Here is a 17,279-nt window from a genome sequence, read left to right on the forward strand (position 1 = left end):
GAAATTTACATGCCAAGTTTGATATTGATAAGAGAAAATAGGAAAAACTCAAAGTTGGACTTGATGAAGCTGAAGAAATTGATGAACATGAGGATGAAGACACTCGTTTGAAATTGCTGGATGAAAAAAATTGAAGTGACATTGATCTTGAAAATTATGAGTGCAGGGATCAAAATTTGAAACTTGGTTGATGTTATTTTTATGAGCAGTTGTGATTTTTATCCTATTTGATAGATTAATTTTTTTTTTTAGAAATTAGGAATGGGTGGTTTGACTTTAAAATATAAAATTATACATTTTTATTACGTAAATACATATATAGTTTAATATTTTTAATAGTTGGTTAAATACTTTACGGTACGATAACGATACGATACCGTGTACATACACGGATAAAAACGATACGCCAATATTTTCTGATTCGATGACCATGAATTTTACTAACTAAAATCACATGCTGATTATTCGAACAATTGCTAATTTTGGATTTCTCATAAATAATACAATTAAAAAAATGGCTAAACTTCTATTTGCAGTATTTCTTTTGCTATACTATATTCCTGGAATTTTTGAATTTCAAAACGTTAACTAACAAATTAGTACGTTTTCTATTTTCTTCTAAAAAAAGAGAGTAATTTTTACTTGGCATTTAATTATGCAGTCTTATTTATTGGACCCGACCCAATAGTCTAAACCCTAACCCTTTAACCCTTCACTTCTCACAAACGCCGTTGTTGTCTTATTTTCACCGTCGTTTGTCTTCTTTTCACCGCGGCGTTTCACACTCACTCCGCCGCACGTCATGGCGAATCAAATTGCTCCAGCTGCACCAGGCGAGGGTTACGTGACCGAAATGGGTCTTGCAGTCAACGTTCCCGCCGTTGAAGCCGTCTTTGGAGCTCCAACTGAGGAACAAATGTTGAATGAGCACAGGAGGCTGGTAAGCATTGATCGGGCACAAACTTTGAGTGGTTATACGCTTTTAGGCCCGGCTGAGCATCTTGCCGCCATTAGGAGATATCACACCATCATGGCAACGGTCAATTTTGGGCAAAACAACAACCACAACCCGAACCCGAACCCGAACCAGCTGGCAAAGATAAACGCCGAAAATGCAAGGATCGTGAATAAAATGAACAATCTATCCCTACCCCACGTTCCTTGTGTCCCGGTAGTGAAGGAATTTCCGGGACATCCGTTTCCTCAGCCTCCGGCAGTTCAGAACGTTGTCTTCGACAACAACAACTACAATGTGAACACTAGCCCGCCGGATCATTTGATTCCTGCTGACTTACATGCCCTCCATGCGGTATCTACTGGCACCGTGGTTTTAGCACGGGATCGTCTTAGAGCCATCTATTGGTTCTATAACGATCCCAGGCTAGCCATAGGCGAGAATGCGACTCGCGTGCAGTGTGGATTGGCTGTTGCTGCGTTGCTCGGCTTTCTTATGCATTAGTATATAGTGTAATAGTATTTAGAACGAACAAATTTAGTCGTGTGTAATCTTTTATTTTAAGATTCTGCTAATTTGTCTACTCTTTAGTTGTAATAGCCTTGGTATGTAATCTCTTTAATTGCTTAATCATGAGGATTTCATTTTAATCTATTCTTAAATCTTTGATTTCATTTTTCCGGGTCAACCTTTTTGTATTTTCAGGTGCTGAAAGAGAGCCTTAAAATGTGAATGGATTATGGTTCCAGATCTTCAAAGCATTTATGGTGATATTTTTTTTTTTTGGTTCCAAGTGTTTTTGCTTATGCATTGTCATTTTTATTGTTTTCTGTTTGCTTGTGATATAGATGATTATGTGAATGTATCCCCGGAATACCCCTGAATGGTTGACCACCTTCGGACAAAGTTGTCCTATCATGACTTGGATGATCTGCTATTGAGTTTTTTATTCTTTATATTTTGGGATTGCATTTTTCTTTTTCCAAATTTTATTGATGGGATATTTTTTTTTTCAACAGGGTTTGAATATGATTATCACTCAGGACGATGCATCTGATATCGAGGAACACAATTCTTTGGCTTTAACCATATATAGTTCCATCTGATCAGCACTTGTGTCAATTATTTTGTGATAGCTTACTTTCACATTATTTTAGAGATTTAATTATAATTATGATTTTATTTATATGTTGCAAAATGCAGGAGGCACTACGCCATTCGACTTTGATGCTTCCCAAGTGGATGGGAACTTGTATTAACATATATTTTCTAACTTACGGATTGCCGAGGAAATCACCAGAGCCACTCACCTTTTCTCCATTTGCTCGGTCAATGGCTATGACATCAACTTACAAACTGACGATTTTCCAGCATCTTCTAAACCAATGCAAAATTTGATGATGACTGGCTTTGTGGCTTGCATGAGAACTTGAAAGTAGGCTCTATATGTTGAAGTCATTACGTAATTAATATATTAAACAACGGTCGGGTTTATGTGTTGTATTGTTACAGGTTTTCTCATGGGAGCCCATCAGAAGTCACGATACTGTTGATGTGGGTTGGTCCAGGCTATCAGATATGAATGTTCATGCAGGGAAGCTTCTGGGATTTAAATTACATTTATATGCTTGTCCGTACGATCCATATTATATATAAATAACTCAAGTGTTTTTTATTCATATCTATCATAACAGAGAATCTTTTCTTCAACTGATGAAAACGAGTCAGTCTTCGCTAGTGACGAGGATACTCTATTGTTGACTTGATGGAACTGCATGATCAATTTGTTGGCTCAATGTATTCTCGTTTAAGCAAACTACAGGTATTTCATTGCATATTATATTATTCTTGGAGTCACAATCCACATCATTCTGCTGCATTTCCCTACACTTTCCGAGTGGTACGTAGTTGTTCTGATTCCTTTATATATATGCTATAACGAACGTCTTTCACAGTCTGGTAGTGGTAAATCCATACTCGGGTCGGGTACTTGTGGTAAATGCTTTGGCTACTGATGATCGTAGGCCGTGGTACACCACTTAGTGCTGTCAATTGTGTTGAATGAGGTACTCCAATTGTTGTATAAAAGATCATTATGGTTGTTTAGATGATATCAATGGGAAAAGTGTCAACCAAGTGTTTTGTGATTGTCTAGGAAGAATAAAATAGAGAAAATATATATATTTAGTGACAGCTTTGTGGGGTCAATTAAGCAAAATTACAGATTTGAGTTTATTTTACAAGTTCTCTTTTGGTCTCCCTTGATTTTTCATAAAAATCTTGGTTAAGGTTCTGTTTAAAGTTTAAACTATTTTATTTCGAAACTACTCAAATTCACGTTTTTCTTATATTCTGCATTTGTTTCACCTTTCAAAGACTCTCGATTGTAACGTCTGTCAGGACTTATAGAAAGTGATATGGATAGGTAAGTAGACTATCTACTTGATATTTTAGCACTTCTGATTCTGCATCCTCTTCTTCTTCAGAGGCTCCTCAACCAATCTGTCTCTTAGCAAAAGCAGGATCCTTTTTTGATATACAAGATGAATTATTGGTGCCATTTCTTGGTGATTTTATCTTTCACGCAGTTGTCGTTTTGTCCAGTGGTTCAAAAATATGTGACCACTTCAGTTGATCTTGTTAAACCTCTAATGAACTATTTATTTATTTATTTATATGCAGGCATCAAGATATCGCACTGCTAATTTGGCTCTGTAATATATTCTTCATTATCTGCGCGCGCCATCATCTGTCGGTGCAGACATTGAGGCGCGGAGCAAAGGTTCGGTTGTTTCTTCCCTTGAATATACTTGTCAGCAAAATTATATTTGCAATTATTATCACAACTACTATCGTTATTTCCATTATCACTGTTTCGTCAAATCATCTAATTATGGAAGATCTGCTTTCACGTCCTGTTGTCTCAAGGCTTGAGCATTGCAATCTTTGCTATACGGAACTTGAGAAAGTAAAACGCTCCCTTCCTGCACTAATTTTTCTTATGAAAAATGCTCTACTTAAGCTCGTTGTGCAAATCGTTAATTCAGTTAACTTTGTTACATATTGCAGAAAAGGAGGCTCGATTGCCAAGTCTGCACATGAGCTGAATCTAGCACTTCAAGAAGTTTCATGACTATGTCATATTGCGTTTAAGGGACTGCAGATTTTGGAACTACGCGCTTCAAAGTGGTGGCAGAAACTGTGTAAATTCATGCTATATGGAAATACTGACCGATTCTTTATCTTTAACTTAAAAAAAGAAAAAACCTTAGCCGACGGACAACCTGCTTACTTACTGCCATTCAACAGTTGCTTGGTCGGTGGATGCGAATCCGTCTCACTGCTTTTTTACTTAACTCGAAATATCGACTTGTTATTTGTTGAGTGAAGTTGATGATTGTGTTTTGAGACAAGAGTCTCATAGTTTAGTGAGGTTTTGTACAATCTTGATTTATGTCTTAATTTTTATGTAGTTCGTTTTATCTTTTCCGAACATTGAAAGTGTCGGCATGTTACGGTGAGAGCTACTACTCTCCAGTAGTTGAGACTTTGATAGCATAGGGTGAGTTCTGCTATTGTGTAATGCAAGAGAGTTTGGAGATGTCAGAAGTTGGCTATATTGGCAATATTTGTTGTACCACCACTTGCCACTAAGAATATTTTTTTAAATACTTGAGCTGAAATTTTCCCATCTCCATGATAAAATCATGATACATATTTGAGTTCTATACAATTAAATAATCATATTTGATCAGCTATTACATTTAAAAATAATGGCACCATAATGGAGAGACTCTCCGCTTCCTGCACGAAGAGCTTGAATCACAGGGAGACAGTCTTCTTCCAAGCTAAGTCAATCCATTTGTTTACGTTGGACACTGGCGGCGGAAAAAAAAAAAGGTCAAAATAGAATTTTTGTAGTCAAAATTGATGAAATTGAAATTAAAATGAGGTTATAATTAATAATTGAATTTAAAGGGGTGGGAATAATTTGTCATATACATTAAGTATGCATTTAGTAATAAAACATGTTAAAGGAATAAGTTTATTGACGAAAGAGATAGCCCTAAACTTCGAATAATAAAAATTGATGGTCTTGGAATTATGTACAAAAACCCATAAGCATAAACAAACCCTTTTTTTTTAGGTAGATATATCATTTGTGTAATTTAAATGCTCAATTAGAGCTCAATTAACAGCTATGCATTATATTAAAGGTCCGTTTGATATACACCCCTAGTATGAAAAATAAATAGGGATATGTCCACCCCTAAATTCTTTTTTTGAGATACCACCTGGAGAGGTAAAAATACCATTGTGCCCTTATGTGCAATTTTCGCCCAACTGCATTCAGTATTTTTGCCAAATGCATTCAGCATTATGACCAACTGTATTTAGTATTTTTAGACCAGCATTTATCTTTTTTATGGATTTAGTTAATAAAAAATATAAATGTTTATTTTAGTATTATTTCTATATTTACACTCTTTTGTATTTTTTTTTATTATTTGAACTTTTTAAAATTTTAAATTTGATTTTTTTTTAATTTCGGTGGCGGAGGACTCGACAATGACTTCGAATCCGTGTACACCCTTAATCATCTCTTGGTGTCGCAAAATAAGTACTTTAAGTTGTTCAGGGGATCTCACAAATTAATATCAGGATTTGGATTTTTTTTATTATGGTGCAAAAATTCTTTAGATCTCCTCATATATATTTTCAAAACTAGGGTATAATTCATTTACCGTATATTAAATTCATTTTAGTACATGTACAGAGCAACTCCAATGGAGAGTTATCAAAATGGAGCATTAAATATTCATTTGATATTTGATATAGCTTTGATACTTATAGAAAAAAATTCACTTCAGCCACAAGTATTAAATGAGTTATCAAAGTTTAAATATATGAATAATTATATTATTAAATGCCACATATCAAATAGTGAGAGGTTAAAAAAGTGGTTATATTTTTACTACCTCATTATTCAGAGAGATATTTTTATTTTTTAGTTTGATACTTCATATAGTCATGATTACCAGATATATCTAAAATGAAAGAAACGATTGCCGAATAATCTTGATTTACCTTTTTTTTTTTTTTTTTTTCTGATATCTAATAACTTTTGTATATCAAATATTCTTTTATCTTTAAAGAAAAACCGATCTTTTTAACATGGCATGGAGAAATAGATTCAAATATCCATGAAATTTGAGCATTCAAGTTCTATGAAAATAGATTAGAATATACATGAAATTATAAAATTCAAGTTCAATTTCTACTTTAAACAAACATCTATTCATAAAGATAGGTAAAAATATAACCAACTACACCCTATTCAACCACCGCACGGCGGCGAAACTGAGGATACCGAGACTCTTTAACGGTGATACGGTAGCCGTCAATCTCTTTTCCGTTCATCCTCTCGACAGCTTCCCTCGCCGATCGCTCATCCTCATACACCACCATACCAAGTTTCTTTCCACAACCAGCATCCCTCCCAATCTGAAAAACAAAAGATTAATTAATGCAGATCTAATCAATTTAAATCCCGACATCACATATTTTTTTACGAACAAAAAGCAAATAACCTAGACATCTTCGACAAACATACCCTCGCATGGATGACATCTCCGAACTGAGAAAATGCGCGCGTAAAGGACTCATCAGTGGCGCCCGACCCCAAACCATCGACGACACATCCAAGTGGTCCAAAATCACCAGAATCAGAAGCAGAAGTAGAAGCCCTCTGATAATCGGGACGGGGGCTACTGCCGGGGGGAAACTCGGGAAACCGAGACTCTTTAACGGTGATTTGGTGACCGTCAATTTCCGCTAAGTTCATCCTCTCGACAGCTTCCCTCGCCGATGTCTCGTCCTCAAACACCACCGTACCAATATTCTGATTGGTGGGACGAGTGAGCCCAATCTGAAAAAAATCAACAACACAAAAAACAAAAAAACAAAAAATTAATGCACATCTAATCGAATTTAAATCCAGATTTCACATGTTTTAACCTAACAAATAAACTCTGATTATCTTAGACAAACAGACGGACCATCGCTCTGACGACTTTTCCGAACGGAGAAAAGGCGCGACGAAGAGACTCATCAGTCGTGCCCGACGGCAAACCGTAGACGACACATCCAAGTCGTCCTAAAAGAGCATAATCTTCAGGACTGAGAGGATCGGTGCGGGGGAACTCGGGAAACCGAGACTCTTTAACGGTGATTTGGTGACCGTCAATCTCCTCTAAGTTCATCCTCTTGACAGCTTCCCTCGCCGATGCGTCGTCCTCAAATACCACCGTACCAATATCCTGATTGGTGCGACGATTGAATGCAATCTGAAAAAATCAACACCACAAAAAACAAAAAAACAAAAAGTTCACATATTTTTACCTAACAAATAAACTGATATCTTAAAGACTTAAACATAAATACATACAGACCATCGCTCTTACGACTACTCCGAACGGAGAAAAGGCGCGACGAAGGGACTCATCGGTCGAGCCCGACGGCAAACCATAGACGACACATCCAGTCCTTCCATAAACAAAACCACCGTAATAATAAAACATCATTGACTGATTTGAAGAGCTTTTGTTGGAACTGAAATTTTTTCTTTGTTAGATAAACAAAATAGAAATTTAACAGCAAAATTATACATTTCATACAAATATCCTTCTTCATTCAGAAATCAAATTTCGATTCTGATTTTTTCGGAAATTTCAGAAAAAATCGAATTTTTTTTTTTTTTTTTTTTTTTAATTTTTTTTTTTTCGGAAGGAAACCCTAAATTAGTGAGGAAAACATCTCCAAATACATTGAAATCTAAATTGCTTAGGTCTTCTAAATTGATTGAAATCAACGAAAAATACCGTACGAGATATGCCAACGATGAAGAAGAATCGATTGAGCAGAAAGCCTGTCGAGAAGAAGGAAGATACGGCGTCGTATTCGATTCGATTGAGCAGTCTGCCCGCCATCTTCAATTGTTGGTTTCGGTTAAGAAAGGCCAATACTTTACAAATAAATTTCGGCCCAGCCCAATGAGAGAAAATTATACAGCCCTTATTATTATTATGTATATATATAAAATAATTTTTAAATATCCGAAAATTACAGAATCATTCAAAATTCGAAAATCAGAATTTCGGAATTCAGATTACAAAAATTCGTTCCAAAATCGGATATTTGATTTTGAATTTTACACTAAAAATCATTTGAAAGCATCGGATGAGCAATTCAGGGAAGAAAAAAGCCGCCGACGACGATGAGGTGGAGCAGCTACTCCGGGCGGCGCAGGACGATATGCTCCTGAAACTCAATCTCAACTCGCACATGGCACGAGGCTCCTCTGCCGCCGCCATCGATCCAGATCTGGACCGCCGCTTCCTCGCCCTAAGAAAACCCCAAAAGCCACCAAAAGTCGACGATCGTACGAAATCGGTACCGGCGAAAGTAGACCCCGGGGCCAGTAGAGTCGACGGCGCGTCGGACGACGATCTGTTCGCCAGATTTACGGCCCTGAAGAACACAATTCCGTCCCACAACAAGAGCGAAAGCAAAAGCAATTTGAGTGGCGATGCTCCGGCCAATCAGCCGGCGGCGGAAGAAGAAGAAGAGAGCGAGGATGAAGTTGAGAAGGTGATGAAGTGGGCAATTGATGCTGCCAGACTCGATCCTTCTCAGCCGTCCGATGATGATGATGATAACGATTATTATTGTAGTGATGACGATGATGATTGTAGTGATGACGACGATGATGACGTCAAGGGAAAGAAGAAGAAAAGGAAGTGATCAAATATAGTTAATCACAAAAAATGTTCGATATTGTTGTTTGCCAATTTTCTTTTTTTTTTTTAAATTTATTTAATTTCTCCAGCTCATGGAGTATTGTTTTTATGAGCTCGAACGAGCGGAGCTTGTCGAGCTCGAGCCATTTTATGTATTTTTTATTAATATTATTATAAATTATAATAAAAATTTTTGAAACAAAAAATGTCCCGTAACTTGTTTTTTAATTATTTATATAAATTTATTTTATATTAAAAAAAGTTATAAAAAAAAAAGAACTAGCGAACTGGCTCGCGTGCTCATGAATAACTAAAAATGAGCTCGAGTTCGAACTTTCGTCGAACCGGCTCGGTTCATTTACACCCCTACTGCTAGGAACTAGGTGATATATGTCATGCAATAAAAGAAACAGTGCATCCTAAGAAAAATGATATTGACTAAACCAAGTTTTTTACAGAAGATTTGAGTTATGTATTGTACAATGATTTAAATCCCTCAGTTAAACCAATAACTTTAGCCGACACCTTCGACTGCAGTTTTGATACGGCTTGCCGAATGTCCTGCAAACACCAAGAGAATGTCAGCAGTGAGAGAACAAAGTCCACCTGCGAAAATAATGATAACAACGGTAATTCTTTTTCTCCTAACCGGATATTGCCTAAGAAGCTTTTATCGTCATCTTGTATATAACATTGACGAAGATTTTTCAATAATATGAACGTTCATAATCGTATACAAATTTCTTCCAAGTCTATGTCAGAGTTTCTTCTACATACTCCCATCAACTTGAGCTACGGATTACTTAGTACCGTGTGTGTTTTTGTTTTTGTGTTTGTGTGTGTGTGTGTGTGTGTGTGTGTGTGTGTGTGTGTGTGTGAGAGAGAGAGAGAGAGAGAGAGAGAGAGAGAGAGAGAGAGTATTTACCTCGATATGATAGCGAGACGAGAAATGAGTCAGCACTACAGTTTGGTTCCGAATCCATTGTGCGTGTTCCATAATCTGCAATTCCAAGAAATCAAAAGTCCAGACGAAGATATCCCAAAATTTTAACACTGGAGATTTCTTGTGTCAAAATAATACGAGCCTCTCTTTCCAAAAGGGAGTAAAAAAAAATCCAGAAAATCACATGAATACGACATGACTTACATCGGAGCTCAAAGAGACCCACAGCAGTTATTTTTTTAACAAATTCAAATACCTCGGATAAATGGGTATGACCATGTTCTCGCGCGTGCTCAACACTGACACTCTCGTCCAAAAATGTTGCCTGTCAAAAGAATATAAAAAATGATCGAAAAAAGAAAAACAAAATCGTGCATTTGTATATAGTAAGGTTGACAAAATTAGATGCTAAAAAGAATATAATTACTTCGGTAATTAGAATTTTCGCCCGCAAGGCATCAGCACTTCGTGGGTCAAGGAAAAAGTCCGACGTTGTATCTCCGGTGAAGGCCACCTCGGGTGATAAGATAGTATCTGTAATCTGAAAAAACGAACGAGCAACAAAGAATAAGTTTTTCACACTTCGAATAGATACATGAACTAAATAAATAAGAGGTGTGCATTGTATGCAAGGACAACAAACCTCAACTCCAGACTTCTTAAGTTTCTCGATTTGTTTCCCTTTTAAATGCGTGTATTGTTTTCTCAGTTTCTTTCTTACAGAGTAAATCACATAACCCTGCAAATAATAAATAAATAAATAAATAAATAATTCTATCAATCAGTTCAAGTGTTTTCTACCTAACTCGTGAATCTAATCATTTTACGGAATAGGCTATTACGTAAACAAGAAAACATGTAAACGACGGAGCAGTGCACCTGGCTGGGTATAACATGGTGCGTTTCAAATGGCCGTACAACAATATCATTCCGCATTTCATATGTTTCACCTGAATAAAAAAAATTACTAGTTTATATCGAATGATAGATACAAAACGGTTAACGAAACATCGAGCGAAAAAAATAAAATTAATTACCTACATCCAGGGGTACCAAATCAACGTTCAGCTCCACCCGACCCATGACCCTATGAATATCGATTAGTCGTTCGACATCCTCCTTTATGCATGGAGGCACAAAGACTGTAGGTGGTTTTAAGTTGTATAGACCACGAGTAGCTATATACATCGGCAGTCCACCCTAAAATCAATAGACAGCAAAAACTCAATGCAAATTTTATTTCCGAGTACCACCGAGCAATGTCATGTGGGAGTGGAACAGAATAAAAAGAAATAAAATCTACAACAAATGAACAATATCAAACGTGTGACACCAAATGATATCATTTCCGTAAGATACAGAAACAATCACAAGACGCGCTCACAAGATTCCACGAGTGCAACGGATCTTATTTCGGGAATTTCCAAGAAAATACGATCGGTTATGGCAGATGATATTATGTCGGGCACAAAGTAAAATAGGTATTGAAGTTAGTAACGAAATAATACGAGTTGAATTCCGAACTTATTAAGCAAATGTACGTTTTTTAGTCCAAATTTACTGATTGGTTAGCATTAACTCAAGACAAACCAAAGCATCACCATACAAATAGTCATATTCACTTTCCAAATACTAAAAAAAGTAAAAAATTACCCATTCAGACACACTGCAGCATTTTATCGAACACAAAGAGGGGGTCGAAAAATGCAAGTAAAAACTGAGAAAAAAAAAGGGAGATGGTGAAAAAAGAAATAAACAAGCATACAATGTGATCGAGGTGAGCATGTGTGATGAAGAGAAAATTCTGCTGGACAGCTCTGGAAGGGCACCTCCCAATATCGAAAGCGGTCTTCAATTCCGGCACGATAACACAAGTTTCGTGGCCGCCGATTGACAGCCCTTCGACGGAGTAGCCGTCTAAGCCGACCCCTTTCCGGTTGACCTCAGCCCTAGCCTTTCTGTACTCCTCTTCCTCAATTGCCCGCCCAATTGCTGATAAAAAGCCTGAACCGCCGCCTCCGCCACTAACACATGCGATAACTGAGCGGCGAGTTTGCGGCGGAAGGTGGTGCTTGTGGGTTGCCGGAGTTGGGTGAAATGGGTGGAGATTCAACAAGTTCGAGGTGGTGGGGTTTAGTGTTATCATTTGGTTGTTTGTTTTGAGAGGGAATGGGAAATGTCTGCACAAGCACAACATTCTATCTTTGTTTCCCTAATTTCTTTTTTTTTTTTTTTTTTTTTTTTATGTAATGAAGAAATAAATACTTGGTGAGTTGCACAAAATTGGAGTAATCACAAATGGTAGTGGAAATTGGAACCAAATTTTCGAATCCGGTCGATTTTGAACCGAAAATTTTCTAATTTTGGAACAATATTTTCAATTTGAATTCCAAAATTCTGACTTCCGAAATTATTTAGATCGGAATTAGAATATATATGAGATTCCGATTTTTTATTAAATTTCTATTCTGAAAATTCCGTTTTTTTTTTTTTCCCGAACGTTACACTTAAAATACCAAAATTATTATGTATTATATATGATCCCCATCTGAAATTTTCCAATTTTGGAACAAGTTTTTTCGTTCCAATTTCCGATTTTATTTTTTCGATGTTTTTGGAACAAGATTGAATCTAATTTTTCACTTAAAAAAATAGATTTTTTTTCGAAATGGCTAATTCATATCCAATCCGTCCGATTTACACTCCTAATTTCAACATTTTGTAGAATAATCTCATTCTTACAAAGAAATTGGAACAAAATTTTCGAATTCCAAATTTTCATATCCTAATACTTTTTTATTTAATATATTTTTCATATCGAAATTATGAAAGTTTCGATATCCAATTTTCTCCAAATATTATTGAAACATAATAAAAATATAGTATATTAGATTTCGATTTTCTATCCAATTTTAATTTTTGAAATATTTTGAACTTTTTTAAAAAATTACACTTATAACATATAAATAAATAAATAACCAAAGGAGCCAATCTCACCAAGAATTTCAAATCAAGATTTTCTTGAAAATTCAGCTTACAATCAGTGGTACAACATAAGATAGATAAACAAGAAAATATAATAAAAGACTAAAAACAAAGAATGTAATAATAAAAATAACTCTGTCAGATATTCACCACTTGAACTGCCAAAAAAGCCTATAATCTGCATTACACAAATTAAAAGAGTTTTAAGCATGCATCATCATACAAGAACTAACACGAAAATCCGAGATGAATTGCTACTAATCGAGCAAAAACGTGCATCAGTTGCACGAGGGTGACGAGTACAGAAGAATAAATATAACTTTTTTTTTTTTGTTTTTTTTTAGATAATTTCTGAGCGAATCACAGAATTAGTTTCCTGACCTGCCCCTATTGAGAAAAAAAGAATCTAACGAAATTCGTCGTGGTATCCGTAGTCATCATCTTCACCCTCGTCAAATACAGCGCTGTAGAAAACATACGGATTATCTACCATTTCAGTCAAGCTCAAACGCCCGTCCTTATCCGTATCAGCCTGCAATAAATCACGCGTTTTCAAACTTCAATCGAGTCGATTCATCGCAAGCAGAAAAAAAAAAAAAAAAAAGGGGGGGGGGGCAAATTACGGCCACCGCCTTGAGGTAAGGTGAAATTACGAAAAAACCCTTCTTGTTTGGGTAATTACAACCACCCCTAAACTATGTATTTTCTTACGAAAAAACCCCTCATTTAGTAGGTAAATTTGACATCGTAAGGGCGGACGTGTAAGTAAGGGCGGAAGTGTAAGACAATACATAGTTGAGGGTTGGTTGTAATTACTACCAAAACAGGAGGTGTTTTTTCGTAATTTGGTCTTACCTTCGGGGGTAGGCCGTAATTTGCCCAAAAAAAAAGATCATTAATCAAGCTTATTACTCCCTCAGTTCCATAATGTGTCGTTTAAGGTATTTACACACATTAAGAAAGTTATTAAATACGGGTGAAAATTTAGGCCACACACAATTAAAAGACTAATATAACCTTCACCATTTAATGAGACGATAAGAGAGAGTTAATGCTTCATAGAGTTGGATTAATAAGGGTAAAACAGGAATAAAAAAAAAAGTGCATTTAAAAAGTGACAGATAATATGAAACCAAAAAAAAAATCTCTAAAGCGACGAGGGAGTAGTTTTTAGGCAATTTTGGGTTGTAAATTTCGTTCATTTAATCTGCAAATACTTTCGAAATCTTCCTCGATGACATCATTGCTGACATCACTGTGCCTCTAAAATGTGCATAAAAACGTTTACTATACCTGCTGCATGATGTAATCTGTCTGCTGTTTTGCGTAATAACGCTCGGATGGATGAACTTTTCCAATAATGGGGAGAATTTCTACGTCCGACAAATATCTACAATATAAAATAATATTTAACGTTAATTTTCCCGTTAATTAAAGCATTTTATCCCCACTTATCAATCAATTTAAGCAACAGAAATAATTATTTCATTTTATTACCCGTCACCATCTTTGTCGAGGTGGGCGAATAAAATTTTAGCGGGGGCCTCTTCGGGGTTATCTGCCTCGTGGGTAGAAGAGTTGTGGCTCTCTTCGTCGTAATTTCTGACCAAGTCAAACAGCCCGTGGAAAAACTCTTTGAAGTTGATCTTACCATCTTTGTCACTATCTCGTTCCCTGCTCGAAAAAAAATTGATTAGCTAAATTAAAATTTAACTCTCCTAATAGCACATACAGATGATCGAAAAAATTATTAAAACTTGCTTCACTATAAATCAGCAATATATAAGAAATAAGAAAAAAAGAATTGTTTAATAAATATAAGAAATCGAATCGAGATGCCACGATTCGAAAATTTTGTTCGTTTTCAACCGTGGTGAACTAGTGTTGGACTGCTGGTTGTTCGTATCATTACAAATTTCCTTTTCTTCCACAGAAGAAATCGGAATTACCGAAATACAACAACAGCACAAAATAAACCAATAGAAGCAGGGATTTCACCAAACACCTCAGGAACCAAATCGAAAGCCGTTATTTCAGACCGAAAATTTGGCCATTTTTCGGAATTACTCGGTATATTTGTTGAAGATTGTACTCTTAGAGTTAACAGCGCAAAGATTGACAGACATAATAACAACAATAATTTCTTTATCATGTTAAAAAAAACGAAATACAACTTTCAAAAAATCTCAAAACTTAGTGAAGAGGTCCGTCATCATTTAAGTATTTTAATTTTTAGTACTTGAAACTCGTGTTTCAACTTGCAGTGACACTTCTAGTAAAAGTCGGAACAAATCACCAAACGGCATATTCCTTAAAAAACAGTGACGTGGACAATATAACTTCAACTCAGCAAGAACTCCAAGTACTTAGTATCTAAGCAACTTCTACGAAAGAAGGAATATATGAAAGAGTAATACCGATCCTATATATGCATATAATGCATGCCGATGAAAGAAGTTTTTTAGCCATATAGAAATGGAAACTCTTCCACGAAAGCAGACTCAAAAGATAAGATTATATACTAAAAAAATATTCGTTCTACATATCAGGAAATTTCAGCTATTTTAAGATACTAAATTTCATTACACATTAAACGATTCAAAAGACGAAATGATGTGTGATAGGCATGGTGCTTTATTCTTGTTTATTTCTTTCATTCTCCTTTGTTTGAGGGGGGGGGGGGGGTAGAGAATTTCATTGTATAGTTTAATCAACCCCACAGCAAGGTCAAAGTCGGACTAACAACAAATATTAATCCAAAATTTTCGATGAAACTGAATTATACTGAAGTAAAGTACCGTATTTCTTCCTTGCACAACCACAGAAGCAACTTGGGATTGTTGGTGTCAGCTGGATGTAGAAAACTATAAACAAGAAAAGGAAAAAACAATATTAAATTGAGTAGTTGATGACGAACACTGAAAGCACACAAACAAAGAGTAGAGAAAAAAAGGGTAATTTTTGTCCTGAAAATTTCAACTTTCTTAGCTGATCAAGAAACTCACTCATTAAACTCCGTGATATTTAAACGGCCGTCTCCATCCGCATCGGATGCATTAAAATGCTCCTCTTTCCACCACCCCATTTCATATCCAAATGAGTCTTTACCTAAACAAAACAATAAAATCAAAAATCAAGAACAATGCATTACATTATAGTGCGACTCTCGTGTTTCCGAATTTGCAAAGGACTAGTTCTACGGATTGCCATTAGAGAGGTTCGATTAGCTTATATCTGGCTTTAATACTAGTTACCGAAACTTACGATAATCACAAAATGTTGATGCAACAAGATCAGAATCAATAACAAACGAACAAAATAAGCCAGAATAATCAATTCAAAACAGTAAAAAAGTCCAAGATTTAACATGATCAATACCCATAACAATATCCATCAAATCGAAAAAGCGAGAAATTACGGAGAATTTACCCGAATCCTTGACCCAGGTGGGGGGGTCATACTCAGAGAAAGAGACAAACCCATCTTTGTTTTTATCATGAACTTCAATTTCTCTCTCGGTTCTATGCAGAACCTCCTTTTGGCTTTGCTTCAAATTCCACTGAATCAACTCGGTCTCACTCACATACCCATCAACCGGGTCAACGTCAATCTTGGGGAACAGGACCACCAGCCTGTTGGTGACGTTGAACTTCTCCTCGTCGTTCAGGTAGTCCTCGGCGTCCATGAAATCCTCCCACTCGGGCTCGGGCTGAGTCGACTGAGTCGACTCGGACTTGGACTCGGTGCGGTGGTTCTGGAAGTAGTGGTGCTCCCATTCCTTGTCCTCGCGCCTCCGCTCGATGTCGGCGACCAGGGGGTCGAAGGCGAATGAGGCGGCGGAGGCGGGGCGGTGCGGGTCGGAGGAGAGGAGGGGGGTGGTGGAGAAGGTGAAGTTGGAGCGGATTTTGAGGCGGCGGTGGCGATTGCGGTTGCCGGCGGACCTCTTGTCGGCGGAGCGGGAGATGAGGAGCAGGACGGAGACGGCTACTGCGACGTAGATGATCAGTGAGATTCTGCCCATTTCCTACCTGATCAAACCGAAGGTACAAGATTCAGAATTCTTCTCGGCAGAAACATGTGTCCCACTAATCTGTTTAGAACTGTGATATGAATTATGATTCTTCTCTCTCTATGTATATATACATCCATATAAACAACATCTGAAGAGAGAGAGAGAGAGAGACAGGGGCTGGAGTGGAGGTGGTGGGGGAGAAGTGGGGTAGATCTGGTATTGTTTGGAACTTGGATTGTAAATTATTTTCAAAAATATAAAATTGCAGTAAAAGAAAGAGGATGAAAGTAGGAGGAGAACTCCAATTTTGATTTGTATATTTTATTGGGAAAAAATACAGTTTTAGTCCCTCACATTAGCACCGATTTCACGTTTAGTCTCTCTTGTTCAAAAAAACACATTTGGTCCATCATGTTTCAAAAATTCAACACTTTTAATCGTTTCCGATCAATTTTTTGTTAATTGACGAAAATAACAAAAAACGTTAAATTATTGAAATATGAGGAACTAAATGTATTTTTTTTTGACATAGGAGGCCAAATATAAAATCGGTGCAAACTTGAGGGGTGAAAACTGTAATTTTTT

The 17,279-nt window shown here is 36.5% G+C and overlaps 5 protein-coding genes across 23 annotated transcripts; 2 read left to right on the forward strand and 3 right to left on the reverse strand.

The window, feature by feature from the left end:
* Window positions 1-688: 688 nt before the first annotated feature.
* Window positions 689-4,595, forward strand: LOC148770453 (uncharacterized). 18 transcript variants are annotated; one of them, XM_088818610.1, is made up of 8 exons: window positions 689-1,560; window positions 1,661-2,390; window positions 2,468-2,777; window positions 2,911-3,021; window positions 3,442-3,522; window positions 3,638-3,737; window positions 3,884-3,923; window positions 4,025-4,595. In XM_088818610.1, the coding sequence occupies exon 1, from the start codon at window positions 803-805 to the stop codon at window positions 1,457-1,459; it is 657 nt and encodes a 218-aa protein (XP_088674736.1). In that variant the 5' UTR covers window positions 689-802; the 3' UTR covers window positions 1,460-1,560; window positions 1,661-2,390; window positions 2,468-2,777; window positions 2,911-3,021; window positions 3,442-3,522; window positions 3,638-3,737; window positions 3,884-3,923; window positions 4,025-4,595. The 18 variants fall into 18 exon arrangements, with proteins under 18 accessions (XP_088674736.1, XP_088674731.1, XP_088674739.1 ...); XM_088818605.1 differs by having other exon boundaries at window positions 2,468-3,021; XM_088818613.1 differs by lacking the exon at window positions 3,442-3,522.
* A 1,561-nt stretch (window positions 4,596-6,156) lies between these two features.
* On the reverse strand, window positions 6,157-7,946 carry LOC105960004 (polyadenylate-binding protein, cytoplasmic and nuclear). Its single transcript, XM_088818618.1, has 5 exons — window positions 7,837-7,946; window positions 7,408-7,501; window positions 7,015-7,302; window positions 6,570-6,884; window positions 6,157-6,460 (listed from the first exon to the last, which is right to left on the reverse strand). Exons 2-5 carry the CDS (start codon window positions 7,408-7,410, stop codon window positions 6,290-6,292), a joined length of 777 nt encoding a protein of 258 aa, XP_088674744.1. The 5' UTR covers window positions 7,411-7,501; window positions 7,837-7,946; the 3' UTR covers window positions 6,157-6,289.
* Window positions 7,947-8,085: 139 nt separating this feature from the next.
* Window positions 8,086-8,932, forward strand: LOC148770454 (uncharacterized). Its single transcript, XM_088818619.1, has one exon. The coding sequence runs from the start codon at window positions 8,195-8,197 to the stop codon at window positions 8,756-8,758; it is 564 nt and encodes a 187-aa protein (XP_088674745.1). The 5' UTR covers window positions 8,086-8,194; the 3' UTR covers window positions 8,759-8,932.
* Window positions 8,933-9,167: 235 nt separating this feature from the next.
* Window positions 9,168-12,098, reverse strand: CPZ (Metallo-hydrolase/oxidoreductase superfamily protein). Its single transcript, XM_012984134.2, has 8 exons — window positions 11,463-12,098; window positions 10,735-10,897; window positions 10,577-10,647; window positions 10,341-10,436; window positions 10,125-10,238; window positions 9,954-10,022; window positions 9,680-9,754; window positions 9,168-9,315 (listed from the first exon to the last, which is right to left on the reverse strand). Exons 1-8 carry the CDS (start codon window positions 11,892-11,894, stop codon window positions 9,223-9,225), a joined length of 1,113 nt encoding a protein of 370 aa, XP_012839588.2. The 5' UTR covers window positions 11,895-12,098; the 3' UTR covers window positions 9,168-9,222.
* A 592-nt stretch (window positions 12,099-12,690) lies between these two features.
* LOC105960005 (Calcium-binding EF hand family protein) lies at window positions 12,691-17,012 on the reverse strand. Of its 2 annotated transcripts, XM_012984171.2 has the most exons (7): window positions 16,112-16,983; window positions 15,688-15,790; window positions 15,481-15,546; window positions 14,180-14,356; window positions 13,976-14,072; window positions 13,064-13,214; window positions 12,691-12,860 (listed from the first exon to the last, which is right to left on the reverse strand). In XM_012984171.2, exons 1-6 carry the CDS (start codon window positions 16,701-16,703, stop codon window positions 13,089-13,091), a joined length of 1,161 nt encoding a protein of 386 aa, XP_012839625.2. In that variant the 5' UTR covers window positions 16,704-16,983; the 3' UTR covers window positions 12,691-12,860; window positions 13,064-13,088. The 2 variants fall into 2 exon arrangements, with proteins under 2 accessions (XP_012839625.2, XP_012839624.2); XM_012984170.2 differs by having other exon boundaries at window positions 12,691-13,214; window positions 16,112-17,012.
* Between the last annotated feature and the right edge of the window lie 267 nt (window positions 17,013-17,279).

This window comes from Erythranthe guttata, chromosome 5, assembly GCF_056151865.1.
Source record: "Erythranthe guttata isolate IM_541 chromosome 5, IM_541, whole genome shotgun sequence".
In the NCBI taxonomy this organism is placed as follows: domain Eukaryota; kingdom Viridiplantae; phylum Streptophyta; class Magnoliopsida; order Lamiales; family Phrymaceae; genus Erythranthe; species Erythranthe guttata.

Bases quoted from the DNA above. Each gene is read 5' to 3' on its own strand.
- LOC148770453 (XM_088818597.1), top strand. From the start codon at position 803: ATGGCGAATCAAATTGCTCCAGCTGCACCAGGCGAGGGTTACGTGACC.
- LOC105960004 (XM_088818618.1), bottom strand. The intron at 6,885-7,014 runs GTCCGTCTGTTT...GATTTTTTTCAG, and splicing joins GAAAAGTCGTCAGAGCGATG to ATTGGGCTCACTCGTCCCAC. The intron at 6,461-6,569 runs GTATGTTTGTCG...TTTGTTTTTCAG, and splicing joins GAGATGTCATCCATGCGAGG to ATTGGGAGGGATGCTGGTTG.
- LOC148770454 (XM_088818619.1), top strand. From the start codon at position 8,195: ATGAGCAATTCAGGGAAGAAAAAAGCCGCCGACGACGATGAGGTGGAG.
- CPZ (XM_012984134.2), bottom strand. From the start codon at position 11,894: ATGTTGTGCTTGTGCAGACATTTCCCATTCCCTCTCAAAACAAACAAC. The intron at 10,239-10,340 runs GTTTGTTGTCCT...TCGTTTTTTCAG, and splicing joins TTAAGAAGTCTGGAGTTGAG to ATTACAGATACTATCTTATC. The intron at 10,023-10,124 runs GTAATTATATTC...TTCTTTTGACAG, and splicing joins CGAAAATTCTAATTACCGAA to GCAACATTTTTGGACGAGAG.
- LOC105960005 (XM_012984170.2), bottom strand. From the start codon at position 16,703: ATGGGCAGAATCTCACTGATCATCTACGTCGCAGTAGCCGTCTCCGTC. The intron at 14,073-14,179 runs GTAATAAAATGA...TTTATATTGTAG, and splicing joins CTCGACAAAGATGGTGACGG to ATATTTGTCGGACGTAGAAA. The intron at 13,215-13,975 runs GTATAGTAAACG...GATTTATTGCAG, and splicing joins CAGATTACATCATGCAGCAG to GCTGATACGGATAAGGACGG.